The following is a 19,924-nucleotide window of genomic DNA, read 5'->3' on the forward strand; positions in this document are numbered from 1 at the left end:
AATTAATTCATTTATTTATTTATTTATTTATTTATTTATTTCAATTGCGTTGTTCATTCTCCAATGCATCTCAATAGAAATGATCCGCAAAACTTGCCACGGAAAATATGAATTGTAAACCGAGAGTAGGTAATAGATAATCAGCTAGGTATTATATGTCAATAAAGCGTTCAAACAACCTCGAAACACGAAGGTTCGCTTTTTGTGTCTAAACGGACATCCCAACCTTGGTGGATTCTTTTTAAGGCAGTTGACGAATTCACTCACCGGAAGTCGATTTGTGCGTTATCAATTAACCTTCATCGTTCTTAACGCATGAAAGGGGTAAACTTCCGGAAGTCGAGTGCCATAGACAGTGACAGCATGGACCTTCGTCGTTATTGAGACTGAAACAAGGGGTATTAAATGTCGACGAATCGATATGATTCGCGCGGGGCCACTGAATTCGTCATTTTCTAAATCGATCTGGCTCATCGGAAGTCGAATCCGGCCAGGGAATAAAGGCCCAACTCTCCATTCAATTCATCTCACCGTATCGGAAGTCCTTTCTCTGCTAAATGACTTTATTCCTAGAGAGAAAACCGAATATTCTCTCGGGTCTTGAAGCCATGAGGAAACTGTGTGTAGCAAGATATGAAAATCGTCTTGTAGTGTATATTGTATGCTAGCGACTTCGACACATTAATAAAGTTGTTATCTTTGGTTTCGTACCGCGTGCTGGTAGATTAAAATATCGAGCATAAGTTTCGATCCAATGAGAGTGATGAAGCGAACTCATGCGTAGCATTTTAAACCTAATAAATTTTGACAAGAAATCAATGTCGCGTACATTTACGCGCTGCACAACTATATATCGATCTTGATATTTGCAGAAAGCTAAGAACACAAACTGCGAACTGGGAAAGTAGACGAGAAATGATAGTCAGCCCATTAAGGTCAATTAACGAAGCCGAGACGCTGTGTTATATTGAATGGAAGCCACTGAATGATTTTTTTTTTTTTTTTTTTTTATACAAATATGAAGTCAAATCTATGGGTCACTTGTGGAGTTTCGTATTAATTATAATACAGTTATGGATACTTGAAGTTCTGTTGCTGCAAAAGACAGTGCTAACTGACCACCCAATTTTCTGTACAAAATAAAACTCAATAACTGATTTACTGATTTACCTTATATTTTCCTTCATTTTGTGATTAATAGATTCATCGATTTCTCGGTGACAGTCTGTGTGTTGCTTCATTTATTTACTTAATTTATTCGGCATGCGATAAAGAAGAAATTCAGTTTATTTTTATATTATTGGAAAATGCTTGATCTTGTTCTCTATCAACTTATTCTCTAACAAATTTCAGCAAATATGTTTTAGTGTATCATACATTTCTTTTTTGTTCCTAATTATTTTCTTTCAATGGATTGACTTTCACGATTAGCTCAACCGCTGTTATGCTTAAAGCTGCTAACGGCCAATATCAAACCAACCATACTTACTTTATTTACAACTCAACTAACCTATATAATATATTTGTCCCTAAAATGCAAGAAAAGAGCTATTATATTGTTTTTTTTTTTTTTAGTCTGAGACGAGGAACTCCTTTGCTCTCTGCTTTCTGCGAACGATACGCAAAGGGGTATATTGGAAAAATATCTCAATTTTGAAATATATATAAAGAAAAGCAAAAAAATAATAATAATAATAATTATAATGGTAAAATAGTTCGACACTATATATTTACTATTGCATTGGTCCTGCAATACAGCCAGTTTGCTTCACGGACAGGAACAGAAAAACTGCGCATTCACAAATATTTTATATGACTATGGTCAGTTTGGATATGGTCAGTCAGTTTGTCAGTATTCGGAGAATTTATAATAGAAGTGTGTTCGTCTGTGCGATAACATATGGTCGCTGGCCTGTTCAAGAAGGCTTCACTTTGTTGTTATAACAAATTTCGATTCAGTCCTGCATATTTGAACTACGTAGATAGATGTAACGAAAAAATCAGGCTTGAACAGGTATATCACGAACTCATAACTTACCAGCTCCCAGCTAGCTTGATGGCTCAGTTGGTAGAACAATGTACCGGTATCGCGGCAGTCTTAAGCTTTGTAGATGTGATGATCATTCTATATCCTTTGACCTTTCTTCGCAGTTCAACTGCAAATGATCTTTTATATATCCACTACCTTTTTTACCATCTAGCCATAGGGGTATGTCTATATTACGAACTCACAACGAGACCAATGCCCAATTGGCTTGATAGCCTAGTTGATAGAGCACTGCACCGATATTGCAAGGATTTTGAGTTCGTATCCCGTCTAGGCCTGGATTTTTTTTTTTTTTTTTTTTTTTTTTTCAGTTTCGGAAAGAGATTTACGGTTAAGATAAGATATGGAGATACGTAATTAAGAAACTTGCCACGAAAAAAAAAAAAAATCATTTCTAAGTATTCGTGTACAACTGTTCTCGCTTACTAAGACTTTATATTTTAATCGAACAAATATTCATGTATATTGATAATAAAATTATTTACTGCAATTACGCATGTTACCCTAACCAACAAATTAGATCTAACCACGCAAGTAAATCAAACCAGATCTAGAGTGGAAGATGACCGCAAGCAAGTCGGAGTGAAAGCTACATGTAACCGCGAGCAAACAGGAGTGACGCACCGCAAGCAAACTAGATTGAAAACTAACCACGACAAACAACAGTAGAAACCAATGTAAGTAGAAGTGTAAACTAGTCGATTACAGCTCGAAATTTAGACTCCTGATCCCGACTCGAGTCCCGGACTCAAAACCCTAACTTGGGAATCTAATTTGAAATCCACTGCTCAAAGTTCTGACTCAAAGAATGAAAATCCTCACCAAAATACCAGCTGTCATTTCGTCTAAGTGCCTCGTTTCTGCTGACTCGCTTTAATTTCCTCAGTGAAAATGGTCCATATAAAAATATTGAAAACGGAAAGTAGGTTATATTTTAAATTTTAGGAATAGGAGATTTTCATCGTAAGTTAAACGTAATTACGGTTGAAAATGGTTTTTCGAAACATTTTATGCCATTTGAGAGAGATTTCCAACGAGTGACGAAGCACATTAGGTTTTATTGAGGTTTTAAGAGATGAAAAGTGCCGGGACTAACACTGAAACAATTATTTTATTTATGTCATTGTTTTGATATTCGTCCTCTAAATGCGGAAATACATTAAAAGTTTGGGAAAAAAAATCGTAAAGTGGACAATATAAAGTCATTACGAATTAAGAAAAATCCAGTAAAACTGGTTTATTGCGGAAGTGCAAATTCATCAAACCAATTGACACAGCTACCAAGAGATTGCTTCCCCTCAGTTGAGCTTGACATCGCCACAAAAACATATCACTTGACAAATAGGAGAATAGTAAGTAGTTACTAGTAGCAATAACATCACCCTTTATAAGTATTGCGAACTCCTTTTGTTTTTCTTTGTTCTAGAATCTTATTACGTTTGCTGTTTGACTCTTATTTTATTTTTCATTTTCTTTTTCCTTGGTAGATGTTGAGCGCAGTTCTTGCCATATTGTCATTCACAACAATGCTCAAAACAGAGGAGTTTGGCGTTTTCTTTGAAATCGAAGAAGACTCTTTCTTCGTAGATGAAGATGCTTTTTGGATTCGAAAGGTCGACTCGTTGTTTTCCTGTTCCCAGATGTGTGCAAGGAAGGCCGTTTGTAAAAGTGCAAATTATATCACGGGTGGAGAGACCTGTTCACTACACAGAGAAACAAGAAAGATGTATCCGGACAGGCTTTTAAAACAAAAAGGTTCTTCTTACGTAGAAAAGGTGTGTCAGTCAGGAACAAAGAAGACTTTATATTAATTGCTTTTTCCAGGGGTTGCAGCAGGGGAGAAAATAATTATAATTAGTATTGGTAATCGTATGAATGCAGTACAATTAAGCATTTACATTACTAGAGATATTTGAAAATTCCCTGAAAATTGCACGAGCAGTTTAGGCGAGTGAAATTTAAAAGAACTTTCAAATATCACGAGTAATGCAAATCCTCAATTGCTCGAGCTTTCATACGATTCTCATTTACTATATGACCGGCTGAGAAAATTGCGAACACGCTTGTCAATTGGACTGTAGTGCACAGCAAATTAACAATTAGCGATAAATTGGCCTGCTCTTAGCCAATCACAAAGCAGTAGTTTTCTCAGCCATATAATAAAGGGTATAAGCATGCTAAGAAATGATATACCAGCCTCATTAAACGGTCTGCAACCCTTAAGTGGTCTAACGTTAACCAAAAGCATAAGAATTAATTACATTTTCTACTAAGGTGCTCAGGTCAGCTCTAAATAAAAAAAGGTTAATCGTTTAAATGTTTATTTAGGTCTAGACTATAAGAGCTACGGTGCTTTTTTTGTTTTTTTGTTTTTTGTTTTGTTTTGTTTTATTTTGTTTTTTTCGCGTTCGTTCATTCGTTTGTGTGTTTTTCAAATTCATTAGTCAGATGATCAATCAGCCAGTCACTCAGGCAGCCGGTCAGCTGGTTGTTCCCTGAGGCGGTCGGTCAGCCGGTGGAGCTGTAAGTCAGCTAATCGGTAACTCACGCGTATTTTTTTCTTTTCAGGTTGTTTCAGCAGAACCTCCGGCATCCTATGGTTTTCAGAACGACTCTGACGAAATTCCTACTTCACAGGGTAAGCTCTAGCTAAACGTATTTCTTATATCTCCTCAATTTGTGATGAGTTTTGCAAACCACTCTTATAGATTTCATTTTCTGTAAGGAGTCTGAGGAGGTTAGGTAAATACGAATGCAATCGCTTACGGAATGGTTACTGAAAAGAGCAAACCGTAACCACTGATTCCTACATAAACAGCAGTTATTAAGTAAAACTCCGATCCTGCACTGCAGGAGAAATCTAACCCTTCCGCTAGAATTCGTGAAAAACACTCTTGTTAAAGTCTTGGTCTCTTCAGGCATCTAGATAAAGTGCACACCACATAAACCTTTGTTACTGCATAAATGACATACGTCACTGCATTCTCTCTATAGATACTACTCAACCACCCGTCCTTAGTTCGTGCTGGTTACTTAGCTATTGGAATCCACAATTGTCTTCGGGTGTTTATTGGATAGATCCAGGCTATGAATCTGAGAACGACGCTTTCCAGGCTTACTGTGACATGGACACTGACGGAGGAGGATGGACTCTAGTGTGGAGCTATACATTCGCTAATTATAGTCACTTCACAGATAAATCAAACGCAGTTACTCCCAGACCCAACTGGCCAGCTACCCTGGGAGTAGATGTCCCCATCTCGACAACTACTCCACTGAGTGAAACAGACTACAACGCCATGGACTTCTCGCGTTGGAAACAAATTGGCTCAGAGATACTGATCAAAAGCAACATTGACAACTGGTGGGCTTGCTATTCGTTGGGTGGAAGCTTGGTTGATTGGCGACAAGGAAATGCCGTCTGCGCGGTGGTAGGGAACGTAACTGGCACGTGTCTCTATGAAGGTACCCGCATGCTTACCATTGCGCCGAGCGAAACCTGTGGACCAAAATTCATAGCAGAAGGCCTTTTCTATCATTTTGATGGTTGTCTAAAGAATTTTTGGCCCATCCATGATCCATGTGGATTAAGCTAGGAAAACAACTTGAAAAATGTGATTAATCCACATGGGAGTATTTTCGTTCGCTAGTTAAGAACATATGTATATTTATACCATGCTATAGAAAATAAGCTAATCAGAACGCGGGAAAACCGTTGTATATTCGACATTATTGCATCCAACCCGGCTTCCCACTATGCGAACCCCGTATGACGCATGGATTGTGTTGGCCACTGTATATTCTATGCCATGATATAAGAGAGTTATGCAGCTCGTAGTATATAGCATGGAATGTCCCGCTTGTCGCTTTTATTCTCTTGATATACATATTTGCCTAAGGGCCCGTTTGGGTGCTGAAAAATGTCAAATGAAACGTTGAATAATTATCCATGGTATACCAATCAAAACGTTTCATGACCGATATATATGTAATATACTATCATATCATATCATATCATATCATATCTTATAATAAAGTTTCCATATAACGCGCGCTCTGATTGGCTGGAACAGCGTGCTTTATCAGAGCACGGGTTGATGACGGTAAGTTGGCTTCCAAATTTTTGCTTCGGAAATTTGACAAATTTGACCCAAATTAAACATCCCCTGTGACTCAGACAAACGTAATGGAAACGAACTATTTGTCTGCAGTAAATATGGCTCACAGATACCATTGTTAGCAACAATAGTGTTAAAACTGTACTAAAATAACAAGTTTTGCTAGATTCCCGCCCACAAAACACGTAGCGAAATAAACAAATTCTCAGCCTAAACAGCGCTTCGATAAAAGACATTATATTTGTTACGAAGGCAGAAATTATACTTAAGAAGTAAAACAACGACAGAAAACCGCAATTGAACTGTCTCTGTTTATGATGAGAAGCTTTATTTTAGTAAAAAATGCTCAACTGCTCAAACAGCACTTACATGCAGTGTAGTAACGCTCGTTCTCCGGTCAGCTCAGCAAAGTGAACGACGAGCGGTCAGTTCAAAGCTTGCTCTGATATTCTCTTCTGTGCTCGGAGTAGAACCAGTGGGTGCAGTTTAGTCTTTCTAACTTTTACGCTAGTTCGGGCAATCTTGCTGCATGCGGCTACAAGCCGTAAATAACTGTAGCTCCTTTCAAATTCAACTCGGCATTTCGCATTTTCATGATCATCCGCAAGCTTTGAGCTCCTCGTTTCGTAATTTCCACTGGAAAAGTGCACGTTTCCATTGGCCACAATACGACCGGATTCCTCTGGACTATACACCTTTACCTACCTTTAGATCCGTATTTAAAATTAACTAAAAAGCGAACTTTGAAGGCATCGTTCTTCTCTGGAAAGCCGCTCAAACTACTGGAAACTGAAAGCTTCGCTGAAGTACAGTTTGTGATTGACAGCTGTCGCTTCGTTAGCCAATCAAATTATTTGAGCAGTTCTAACAAGGATTGTGATTGGCTTATTTTAGCGTGCTTTATCAGAGAACAGTACATGCTGACGCCATTTTTACTCATTTGGAAAATAAAGTTTGGTTTGAAAATTCAGCCGAATGCGTGGGGAAATTATCTGATTCTTTATCATAAAACAAATAAAGAAGCCTCGACTGTGCTCTGTTTTATTTAAAGCACTTAGGAAGCGGTAGAGCACTCAAGAAGCACTCATATCATGACATGTCATGTCATGTCATGTCATATCATATCATATATCATATCATCATATCTTAGCTTATAATATCATATCATATCATATATTCGAGTTAGGCATATAAGGAAGGATAAGTAGCACTAACAGTAGCAACACAACATAAAGAAGTTCTAAAGAATTACGTTTAAAGAATTTTATGTAAAAACTTGGAAAGAAAAGTATCGTATTGAAGAATTTTACGCCAATAGGGAAATAAAACCTCAAGTAAGTCCAGATAGGTTATAAGTAAGTTATGGCATAAAAAGGTTACGACTAGCACGGTTAATAACAACAACTCAGTTTGAGTAGAATTCGTCAAGTGTTTTTGTTTATTTTGTATTATTTCATTTTATATTATTTTATTTTGTTTTATCTTATTTCATTTTATTTTATTTTATTTTTGAGTGAGTATGCCCATGTGCATTTTATTATCATCATCACACCACCACCACCATCATCATGATCATCATCGTCATCATCATTATCGTCATCATCACCACCACAACCATCATCATCATCACTATCATAGGTAATCATACGGTTTCGAGTTCAACTTGGAATTAATTTGCACGAGTGAGTTTTTTAAAAAGCTGAAGTCGTACGGGTGAAGTCGTATGAGTGCAACTTCAGCATTTTGAAAAACTCGCAAGTGCAAATTAATTCCAAATTAAACGAGAAAAATTGTATGATTACTTATCAATAATATAAACATGAAAAAAGTCGCGTGGAAAAACATTCGAAAAACACATTTTTCAAAGTTTCCACACAAAATTTCATCATTTTAAAGTGATATCAATGCCTTAGAAAATCTCCTATTGTCGTTCAGGCCAGTCATAATCTAGAATTACGATGTGTAATTTGCACTGGTGTTACACTTTTTGCATTTGTGTTACACTTGAACTGCACTGCTCTCAGCCAATCAGAATCGAGTGATGTTTTTCATGCATATTATTAATGCTATAATTTAGTGTCAAAAAAGAAAAAGTAGAAGGCAGTGCAAATTAAAACTGTAACACAGTACAAAGTTGTTTAATGCAATTTACTTCTAATGAAGTGTAAGGTATTGTAATGTAGTTAAATGTAGTTAAATGTAGTATGATATGAGTCCCGTGTTACTTGCAATAAAGTGTGTATCAAAAAAATAATGTTAATTATAATAAACTAAAATAAAGTAATCTGCATTTGAGAGTCGGAAAAAAAAATAATAAAAAATAAACGTAAATTGCTTGCTTATGTTTTCCCGCGCTCAGCTACACATGATTGCTTGAAGTTTTGATGAGTTCAATGGGTTGAGCCCTGTGTCCGTTGTGATATACCATAATGATTTTTTTTTTTTTTTGATTTTAGTTTCACGATACATAATTAAATCACAAATCACAGCACGCGTACTAACTGAGAGATATAACAAATCATCAATCAGGTCTTAATTCAGTAACTCATGAGTGACAAATGATATTCTTCGCTAAAAGTTTGACGCTAACTACTTGTGACTAATGATTTTTATTGGACTTTACGAGATCAATTGCTCCAATTTGCGTGTAGATTCCAATTTTAACTAAACTGGATATTGATAACAGTGTAAAAGACTATCACAAAGATGTCCGTGTCAATAAAATGCCGAGTTTCTGGAATTTGTACAAGGTATTTTTCAGGCTCACCTAAAGTTGCCCGAAATTTCGGCCAATTTAAACTCGAATTTTAAACTCCTTGAGAGGCCAAAGTCATGTTGTGGAGATACATTTCGAAAAAAAACACGAACGCCTACCTCGGTAAATGTCGTGGTTTTCAATCTTATCGGATAGCTTTTATACTGTGTAAAGGTGAAGGTAAGGGCCGATCTCGGTATTTTGGTCCTGCCCGGTTTTCTCTGACTATGACACTTCATAGCCTTTCTATTATCGCTTGCCTTTGTTTCATAACGAATCCCACTCAAATATGTCCACTCGTCAAAATTTGGTTTGAAGAGTTATAAATCACGATTAGGACAGGTAGCGACACCATTGTTATCATGACCAGACGGTTCGGCAGACGGTGCGATGTTCGCTTCTTACAGTTGTCTTTAAGCGGCTTACTCCTCCCTGCAGCGGGACAAAGCCCTCTAGTAAATAAGCAAGTAACAGACTTTGTTTTATGAGGGTGACACGCAACAGTAACTAACATTACTGATGAAGTTGTGGTCCTACGTCTTCGGCGTAATTTCGCAACAATGTCGTCTGTTCGTGTCTGGAGCTTGCACGTGAGACGGTTCATTCATTCGAGAAGACTTCTTGCTTTATCCACGTGCGCCATAAGCCTTCTGTTTATAGCGTCTTTTACTCACGAACTCAGCTACATTTGGAAAACATGGCGCTATCCTATGGTGACAGAAGAGTAAGTTAACATTATGTTTTTCATGTTAATTAAAAAATCTTTCTCATTTTTTTTTCGTGTCTTAGGCCCCGTCCACAAGGATCCGGATATTCTTGAATCCGCAACTTTTTCTTTCCGGGTACTGCTGTTGTCCACACGCATCCGGCGAATTCGGCAGCGGAGCCGGATATTTTTGAATCCACTCTCCACAGTGGAAAAAATAAATCCGCAACGAATCCGATGACGTGTGGATGGTAAATCCGGATATTTTGAAATCCGACGACGTAGCAAAATCGTATCCAGTCTCTTACCGAACAATAAACCAATATGGCGGAAAAACGTGTAGGCCTAGTTTCTCTAGGGTGAATCTGGATACCATCGGATGCGTGTGGACAGGCGAATTCGATTTGAATACGCTACTTGTGAACGGAGAAATTTTTTAATTCGGAAAAAAAAAGTTGCGGATTCAAAAATATCCGGATACGTGTGGACAAATGCATAACTAGATCGTTCAAATCGACTGAGAAATATCTGTTTTGCCTGGCTCGAACCCACTGAAAGCCTTCTTCGACTATGAGGTCAACTTTTCCCTCATCGTCAGTTAATCAGTGCAGGTGAAATAATTCTCATCTCTTGGTTATAAACCAAGAGCCCTAAGGCGATAAATACTCTCGCGTGCCTTCCGAAACCTACATGTACTTGTAATTTACAGCTAACAGCTAATTATAAATTCAAAGATTTTAAGACAAATACTACCCAATCAAATACAGTCTGTGACGTTTGTCTGGTTGTAGGAGAACGTTCCAGCCATGAGATGAAGACCTTTAACTGAATTATTTCCAATCAATCCAAAGCTGTACCTTAATTTTTATATCGAAATTATTGGTCGAACGAGATTAACTTGTTCTCTTATCCGTATTAAGGAAATTGCTGTGCCGAAGTCATTAGTGTAACTGCGTTCGCAGAACGCAGATCATAATCTTGGGCGTCCTGTGCTTTCAACCTATTTTGACAGTTTTTCGTCGAACGTCTGCATTTTCAGCGCGATTTTGAACGACGTTATATGTCATACGTTATATGCGTTGTAGCCTGAGCAGGTCTGAGCATATTAAAGCGGCTATTTAAACACTACCTCCTGGTTTACAGTTTATTTCATACCTTTAAGAACTCGACTTTGAATCGCCTTGGCTTTGCGATGTTTACTGTAGGAACAGCTATATTTTATTAGCTGTAGTTTGATTGCATTTGTTGATTAGTTCCAGTCGCGACAGATCCGGTCGAATATTGCATTTGTTTGTCTTGTTTGGAATCGGTGGAAAAGTACTCTGAAGGCTAGATTGTAGGATACCGAGCCACTCATTTACACCACATTTAATTTGAATGGTTTCTTTTGTCCCTATATGCTTCGTTCTTAGGAGTGATGAGGGATATGTTAATAAGTGGCCCAGTATTGTAAAATCGCTCCTTTGAATCAGTCGCACGGAGTTTGTTTACGATAAACGAGCACGCGATTGCAAATGTTTTCTTATATTTGTGCTTCCAGTCTAGAATAATGCACGTAAAAAAATATACCTTTACAACTTAGCTTTTACGCTTAAACAAATTACCAGTTAATGTGAAAATACTTAGTACGAAATAAGGTCAATATTTTTGTGAGGCTACGCGGAAACTGGCGCCGCACGCAACGTATCAACAAATCGTAGTTTACACAGGGATTCTATTCACTGGCATGGACTTTGACTGCTATGTTATATCTGTCTGTAAATCCTCGGTTGCTGATGAAAAATGTCGATTTTAGCAATAGAAAGAGGTTGAAAGTCAGCTGGTGAAATCATTTAAGGTATTTATATTAAAGTGACGGCGTCGAACGCACTCATAATCTTTGATTACTGATTAGTATTTATCTATATACCGCATGAGTTGGTCGAACTAATTTGCGAATATAGAGTGATTGTCAACGTTAATTAGGTGACTTGAACTGAGGTGTTTCAAAATTATTGACCTTATTTGGTGCTAAATATTTTCACATTACCTGGTAATTTTTTTAAGCGTAAAAGCTAATTTGTAAAAGTATATATTTTCACGTACATTATTCTAAGCTGGAAGCACAAATATAGGCAAATATTTGCCATCGCGTCCTTGTTTATCGTCAGCAAACTCCGTGTGACTAATTCGAATATTTCCCCTGGTGAATAAAAGTATAGACAGTATTTTCACATTGTCGTTCCTTCATTCAGGCTCACTCTTATGGATCTTGCCTTAAGACTACTTTTCCGGCACCGATTCCAAACAAAATTCGAGCGATCAATATTCGACCCGATAAAGACTGAGCAATCTGTCGCGACTGGACTAATCAACAAATGCAATTAAACTACAGCCAAAGAAATATAGCTGTTCATGGTTAACATCCCAAAGCCAAGGCGATTCAAAGTCGTGTTCCCGAATATATAAAATAAACTTTGAACTACGCGGTAGTCTCTAGCTTTAGTATGCTCAGACTTGCTCCGACTTCAACGAAAACCACAAGGTGCGCGATGGTCTTTTGCACATATGACTATGACATATGACATCATTCAAAATGGCGCAGAAAATACAGAAATTCGACGAAAAACTCTCAAAAGAAATCATCCTTAAAACAACAGGACACCCAAGATTAAGAACTGTGTTCTAGGAACGCAAAAATAAACGGCACGTAATGCATGTAGAAGCACTGACATTTAACTACCGTTTCTAAAATTTTGGCTAGAAAATTGGAAAATCAGTAAACCGGCAAACGAACGGACGCTTCAACGTAACTAGAAGTAACTGAAGGTGCAACCCGAGTGTGGAGTAAGGGGAATTGAAGAGAATGAAAAAGCATGAGAATGTAATGCAGATTTAGATTTAGATTTTCAGGCGCGGTTCTTTTTAATGATTTACTCACATCAGTAAAAGAGGCCACGTCGCTTTCCATTTTTTAAGAACTCTCTTAGTTCTCATTTTAGCCTTGAGTTTTACATCAATATAATACTTAGATATACTTTGATTGTTCTCTTTTATTGTATTGATCTAGAAAAATTGTACCTCATAGATATGTAATTTCCTTTTTATAATAATTTTTAAACTCCTTGTACATAACTTTGCGGTAATTTTTAAATTCTGAATTTTTTATCATGTAGTCTTAATTTTACGAAGGGCCCCTTTTGATACCAGCCTATTACTGATGGGGCTACCCTGCCTAAATGAAGATGACTTGACTTGACTTGACTTAAGGAGTGGCGGGACTGAACAAAATCATTCATGTTGTTTCTGTTGACGCTGACTGTAAGTGTAGGTAATCATACGGTTTCGAGTTCAATTTGGAATTCATTTGCACAAATGAGTTTTTCAAAAAGCCGAAATTGCAGGAGCCGCTTCGGCGAGTGCAATTTGAACGAGAAAAACTATATGATTACTTATTGATATTATAAACTTGAAAAAATTTGCGTGGAGAAAGTGTCGGAATATCTTTTTTGAAGCCCTTTTTTCCATTCGAGAAAACTTTTTTCCAAGTTTCCGCTCAAAATTGTCCTCATCATTTTTCGTGATATCATTGGCTTAGAAAATTCCCGATTGTCTTTCAGCCAATCATAATCCAGAATTATGATGTGAAATTTGCACTGGTGTTACACGTTTTGCACTGTTGTTACTCTTTTTGCACTGGTGTTACACTTGAACTGCACTGCTCTGAGCCAATCAGAATTGAGTAATTTTTTCATGTATATTATTATTCAACGTTATAAATTCGAAACCCCTAAATAGCACTAAAAGAAGTAATTTGTCTCCCCTAACTTTTGATTATTAGCTATTTAGCGATGTTTTCAGCTCTTAAGGCGGGACTTAACCTAAAATTCTGAAAGAAATTCGAAGTTTTGTTTTTTACGGAACTCGAATCTTAAGGTATTGAAGTTTTATTTTGACAAGTACTGTTACTGTAAGTTTAAAGCTCGTTTTCTCAAAACGAGTTATTTTCGCCTTCCAGAAAAGATATCTTGAGAAGGATTTATTCAATTGAGTTAAAATCTTCGGGATTTGTTGTTTTGAGTACGTTCTGTGGGATAAGCATAGAACTTTTCCATCCAGTGCATTCTGTCAAAGTTATGTATTGAAACGTATGCTAGATTTTCTGTATCAGATTTAACTGGTCATCATTTCACGTGTTTTTAACTTTTCAAAATCCCTATGCTTATCCCAGCAAGCTGTTTGTCTTCTTTTGAAAAATGTAAAAATTATTCATTTTGATCAGTTCTTGTAGTACTTATCTTTTCTCAAGTAAGCTTTGGCATTCCTGTCTGCTTGGTTTCTGATCCAAAATATGGCCAAAAGGATGTTTGTGTGATGTACACAGCATTACAATGATCAAGAATTGAATGTTGTTTTGTTCAATCACTACTCGTTTAATGTAACATATTGGCACATTGCAACATAAATACAGTAAAAACGAGCTTGTAAGGAGCTACATGTTTTGAAGTCTGGAAAAATAGGTTCTTGTATTTTGGGGGCAATCATTGGCAATTTAGGCTATGTGGGTTTTTAATTAGGTTTTTAATTTCTATGAAGGAGATGAATTAGTTGAGTACTAGAAAATAAATAAACATAGGTTTGAACCATTTGGTCCTTGAGCATACAGCAGTTATTCACAATTGTATTATTATCATTATCATTATCATTATCATTATCATTATCATCATCATTTTCATTTTCATTTTCATTTTCATTTTCATTTTCATTTTCATTTTCATTTTCATTTTCATTTTCATTATCATTATCCTTATCCTTATCCTTATCATTATCATAATTATTATTATTATTTTTTGTAACTGTAAATTTGCAATCTCAAAGTCTCACTCCAAGGCTAAAATGTTTATCCTAATTTAAGTGTAACCTAGATCTTGCTCGGCTAAACAGCTTCTCATATTTTTGGGTATTAAAATGGCAGATGCCAACAGGTTCTTACACCACTAGGTTCTTATATGCGGCTTTTTTACTGTAACATTAATCTGCAAGGATGACCAACAGGCTTGGTCATCACTGTCTTGACTATTGTGAAACGTATATTGCATATTGCGTGCATGGTTTTTACTGCCTATAGTTGAAAACTCAGATGCTCTGATATCCATGTGAAGTAAGACCAATACACTATTATTAACCATTTCAGTGTTTTGCGAACAGAAAAGAAAAAAGGGTGAATTAATAATCAGATTACAAATTATGTATAGTAAATTTGAATCATTAATTATAAAATTATTACTTTCAAACTAATAAACCATTTAAATATATTTCATCACCTCATTAAATCACTTAATACGACTTCTTATAGTTTTGAAGATATTGCATCATATCGTCTCTTTTATTTACAAAAATTCCAATAGTATAGCTATTCAATTTCCAGTACGATAACCATGGATAGCTCATGAATAGCAATGACCTGTGGTTTTTCGAATTAAAACATTATAAACCATAAACTCTTCAACCAAGTTTATTTTCTTTTAACAGGCAACAAAAAACAGTAGAAAACACAAACAGCAGTGGAGCAAGTGTAAACACGTGTTTTCCCATACAACACGTCCTCTTTCTCAAGACGCACAAAACAGGTTCCACCTCAATCGCCAATATCTTTTTCCGTTATGGCGACTCACGGAATCTTACCTTTGTACTTGGTCAAGACACGCTGATTGGCTGGCCTCGTCGCTTTCAGGTGTCTTTTTCGTTGCCTTTAGAGAGACCTCGACCGCACTTTCTTTGCAGTCACGCCAGGTACAATCAAAAACCGATGAATTATCTCTTTCCAAAGCCGACTGCCAAATACGTGACAATTCTCCGAAGCCCTGTGGACCAGTACGAGTCGGTTTTTAACTATATGGGGTTGGGCAATATTTATGGATTCGACAGAGATCCCAGAAGTGCTTTAGAAACATTCCTTAGCACTGGTATCGAATTGAAAGACTTTTTCAAAACAGCATCTACGCGCTTGGCCCGAAATCCTATGTCATTCGATTTAGGATTGGCCTACAAATTTCACCAGAATGTTACAGCTACCAATAACTACATCGCATTTTTGGATAAGGAGTTTGACTTGGTTATGATCACAGATTACTTCGATGAGTCAGTCGTGCTGCTAAAACGCTTGCTTTGCTGGGAATTAGATGATATTCTTTATTTTAAATCTAACGAGAGACAAGACAAAGAGAGAGCTGTGGGTTTGACTGACCAAGTTAAAGACAATATCAAGCGATGGAACGCAGCCGATGAGTTATTGTTCCAGTACTTTAACCAAACGTTTTGGCACAAAATAGAAAAGGAAGGTAAAGATTTTTATGATGACCTGGCAGCTTTTCGCCGGAGGAAAGAACAAATCAGTCGCTTATGCTTGACAAATGGAACAATTCTTCAACGGCATTACCGTGACAAGTACGTCAAGGCTGTTTCTTTAAAGCGGAACTTGAGGGCAGAAACAAGAGAGCAATGCAAAAGAATGACAAGAAGCGAAAATTTGTATCTAGCGTATTTAAGAACGAAACGATCGTTTGGCTCGTTTGCTCCTTTGTGATCCACTACGGAGCCAAACGGGCTACTAAATACATAGACGTGGAACTTAACGCATATATACCTGTAGATTATTGCTCATTCTTTCATTCACTGCCGAGCCAAACTAGCCACTGAATAGGTAGACATAGGACTTAACGCATATCATTAGATTATTCCCGGTTCTTTTTTTTTACTGCCGAACCAAGCGAGCCACTAAATATGCATGTATGCACCTTTAAAAGTGGCCCGGTATTGTGCATGCAGTTTTTAGCCACGATCAAAGACTGAAGCAAAAAGCCTCAGTCTTTTGCTTGCTTATTTTTTTTTTTCTTTGTTTGTTTGTCTGTTTGGTAGTTAAGAATTGCTCCATGCTTAGCGTGCGTATATCGAGTTATGGATGCTTGCGGGAAGTTTGGAGAGCAGGAGAGAAGCGTAAGAGTTGCTCGAGGCGCAGCTAAGAGCAACTCTAGCTTCTTGAGTGCTCTTCAAACTTCCCAAGTATATCCATAACTCGACACATGCACAGCTAAAACCATGAACCTTTTTTTTATAACATAGCGACAACAACAACTTGGGCGCTAAAACATGTTTTGTTTGTGGTTGACTTCAAAGTTCTCATTGCACGGTGACGGAAAACAAATTATCCCAATGCCTGGTTAAATACGCGCCAAAATCAGTGGAGCAATAATTAACGAAAACGCCTTGTCTGGTTTCTAAAATTGTCAATGCAGAATTTGCTTCTTCGATATAATTATTAAGAAAATGTATGCAAACAAAGTCAAAACACTCGAGTTTTAGTGAACATCTTAGCTTTAGTGAACATCTTGGCAAAATTCAAAGGCTCGAAGTAGGGTTTGTATTATTCAGAATGATGCTCACTTTGCCGAAGCTTAGATAAAAGGAACTCGCATTTTAACTCCACGGAAAGTTTGCAGCTAAAATGAAACTGCACACGTCATGTTATAAACGCACGGCCGTGCGCTCATAGAGATTTCTACCATGATGGCTCAACAGGAACTAGGAAGGACTTTGCCATAATTTACAATGTGTATTAGTTTAACTCGCTAAGTTAGTTCTGCTTTACTTTGTTTTTTCGTTTGATTGGGCCGCGCAAAGTTATTTGTTGTTCAAAGCCAGATTAAGCTAACCCAGTATAAGCGAGAATTATGTTTTTTAGTTCTGTAACTTTTGTGTAAGGTTGATTTCCGGCTTATATTGAGTGATCTCAAACTACACAAAACATGAGCAATGAAAAAACATTTCTAACGAAGGAAAATTAATACTTCGGTGAATTTTTAATCGTAGGTTAACAACCCGTCCCAGGGTGTTAATTTTTGTCATTTCGCACATTATTTTCTAAACTTCGACGATCTAAACCAGGTTTAATTTGATATCATTTGCATGAAACAGATAACAAAGCTTCCCTCTCGTAATTTGACTACATTTAACTATTTAAAGTTTTGATCGATTGTCACATTAAACTACAACAGTTGAAGAGAAAGGCTAATAATAAAGTGTATTATCGTTTGTCTCACGATGTAGTCACTTGAGATGTAGACCGCGACGTTTTGACTGCTTACTGCTAGTCTTCTTCAGGCACAAACAACCCCAAGAAGAGAGCCCGTCGCGGAATTTTAAATCCACCACCGTTTTACCTTAGGTCCAAGGAGTTTCGGAGTCTCTCCGCCGCTGCCTAGAACAACAAGGCATTCGCACCGTCTTTAAGTCCGACACGACACTTCGGTCACACTTAGTGCGACCAAAGGACACCTCAACCCGGCTAAACAAGATGGTGTTGTCTACAGGATTCCCTGTGAGTGCGGCATAGTCTACATCGAGGAAACAGGGAGATCTATGCAGGAGAGGATCAAAGAACACGACCGGGATATACGACTCGCCCAAACCCAGACCTCCGCCGTTTCTGAACACACCCACGAGACCGGCCACTATCCTATCTCGAATGAGGTCAAGTTTATTGATCGAGATCCTCACTGGTACACACGTAGGATCAAGGAAGCTATTCACATAAGACTTCACCCTAAGAACATCAACAGGGATAGCGTAATTGACATTCCTGAAGCATGGATGCCCACGATCAAAAAAACACGGAGGACGGTACAACAGCGGACCACTGATGGAACAGCTACTCGCCCGATGAATAACAACAACCCTTTCCTCGACAGAAAGGCTAAATACGTACATAACTGGGTTGGTGTGTGAACTGGAACTGACAAAAGCTAGAACTCAAACACTTATTATGTCAACAACTTAAAGTAAACTTTGACAATTAAAAAAAATTGTCTTGGATCTTAACAAAATGTTCAATGCATGCTACTTTCCTTAGCCCGAAATCTCAGCATTTTAAAATTTTTCTTGCACAAAATCACCTCCTCCCAAGACCCCCAATCTCTCCCTGAAATCAGAACTTCTACCTAAAATACAACAGACTAACACAACATTCTTCCCAGCTTGAAAACACGGCTGCTGACACAGACCTCTGGTTCTGAGGCTGTCTTAGTTAAAACTGCAACAGTACTTAGTTGAGAACACAAAAAAATGGAGATTCTAGGTCATTTCAGACACCAATTTTGTGCATTTTAATTAAATAGCCTGTTATTTACAGGGCATGATTCAACCCTTCGACAGTTAGTTTGTAACAGAAAAACATTGATCAATAACCTAGGCCAATAGAGTTTCTTTCATATAATATCCATTTCCCAGTTGTCCCGATTAAGAATGTTCATTACGTTTTCCCTCAATTCCACAAAGTTAGCATGTGTGGATGGAATTTCCAAAAGGGGCCCACAGGTGTGGGCAATGGGTCTTGCACTCAAGCCCTCGCACTTACTTCTATCTTCTTGTCAATCATAATATCCATAACTGTTGTAAATCGCAAAAACTGTAGGAGTTTTGGCATCTCCAGACCTATTACAAATCGCTGAAAAAATTTAAATGCATCTCTCTCTCCTTCACTTTGTAGATTTGAGGTGAGACAAGATAGCACCTTTTTCGTTGTAGGTTTAAGACGATCTATTTCAGCCCTCAACGGCTGAAATATTTTGGAACTGGGGATACTGTTTCAACTGCTGTACAAAAGGTTGCAAAGATGAAATCATGAGATGTGGTTTCTGAACTAGTTCCTGCTTGGAAATTTCAGGAATTACTTGGCTAAGGTTTTCAGTGGTAACCACACTTCGACACTTGAATCTTTCAAGAAAATCAGTAAATTCATCATCATCTGGAAGATGATTCTTCCTTATAATTTCTACAATGAACTCTTCCTCCACTGGGAATAGGTATTTTGTAAATGAATCAACAAACATGGAATCTGGAACTTGGTTGCCAAAGAGGCAGTAGCATAAAAAAGCCTTTGACAAAAAGGAGGGAAAATAGAGGACAGACACAAACCCTTACACTAAAATTCTCTTTACAGCCTCAAACTCCTCAACAAAGTGGTTATGTCTAACAAAAGGAACCCTTTCTCTCTCTCCTATAGTCATGGAGATAGAAAAGTCACTCCAGAATAAAGTGCACACTTCACAAATTACCCCAACACCCACATTTTGTTCAAACTCTCCCTTTTCATTTGTCACTTTAAAATCAATATTACAGTTCATTACACTTGGGTCTTTAAAACGTTCGATAAATTCAGTTGTTATGCACGATCCTTGAACTGTGAGAACTCTCTCTGGAAGATATCTTGACGAAGAGGGACATGGAGAATCCTGCTTTACAGAGCCTTCATCACGACTGCA

General features: G+C 37.4%; 2 protein-coding genes and 1 pseudogene across 2 annotated transcripts in view; all 3 read left to right on the forward strand.

Moving 5' to 3' along the window:
* Positions 1-19,924, forward strand: part of LOC145502054 (proprotein convertase subtilisin/kexin type 4-like) — a 297,387-nt gene that overhangs the window by 186,904 nt on the left and 90,559 nt on the right. The gene's annotated exons all lie outside the window — the stretch shown is intronic.
* LOC145503311 (uncharacterized) lies at positions 1,819-6,049 on the forward strand (annotated as a pseudogene).
* On the forward strand, positions 15,327-17,140 carry LOC145503058 (galactosylceramide sulfotransferase-like). Its single transcript, XM_081482482.1, has one exon. It carries the CDS (start codon positions 15,415-15,417, stop codon positions 16,189-16,191), a length of 777 nt encoding a protein of 258 aa, XP_081338608.1. The 5' UTR covers positions 15,327-15,414; the 3' UTR covers positions 16,192-17,140.

This window comes from Orbicella franksi, chromosome 11 (assembly GCF_964199315.1).
Source record: "Orbicella franksi chromosome 11, jaOrbFran1.1, whole genome shotgun sequence".
Lineage (NCBI taxonomy): Eukaryota > Metazoa > Cnidaria > Anthozoa > Scleractinia > Merulinidae > Orbicella > Orbicella franksi.

Coding starts and splice junctions, on each gene's coding strand:
- LOC145503058 (XM_081482482.1), top strand. CDS start 15,415: ATGAATTATCTCTTTCCAAAGCCGACTGCCAAATACGTGACAATTCTC.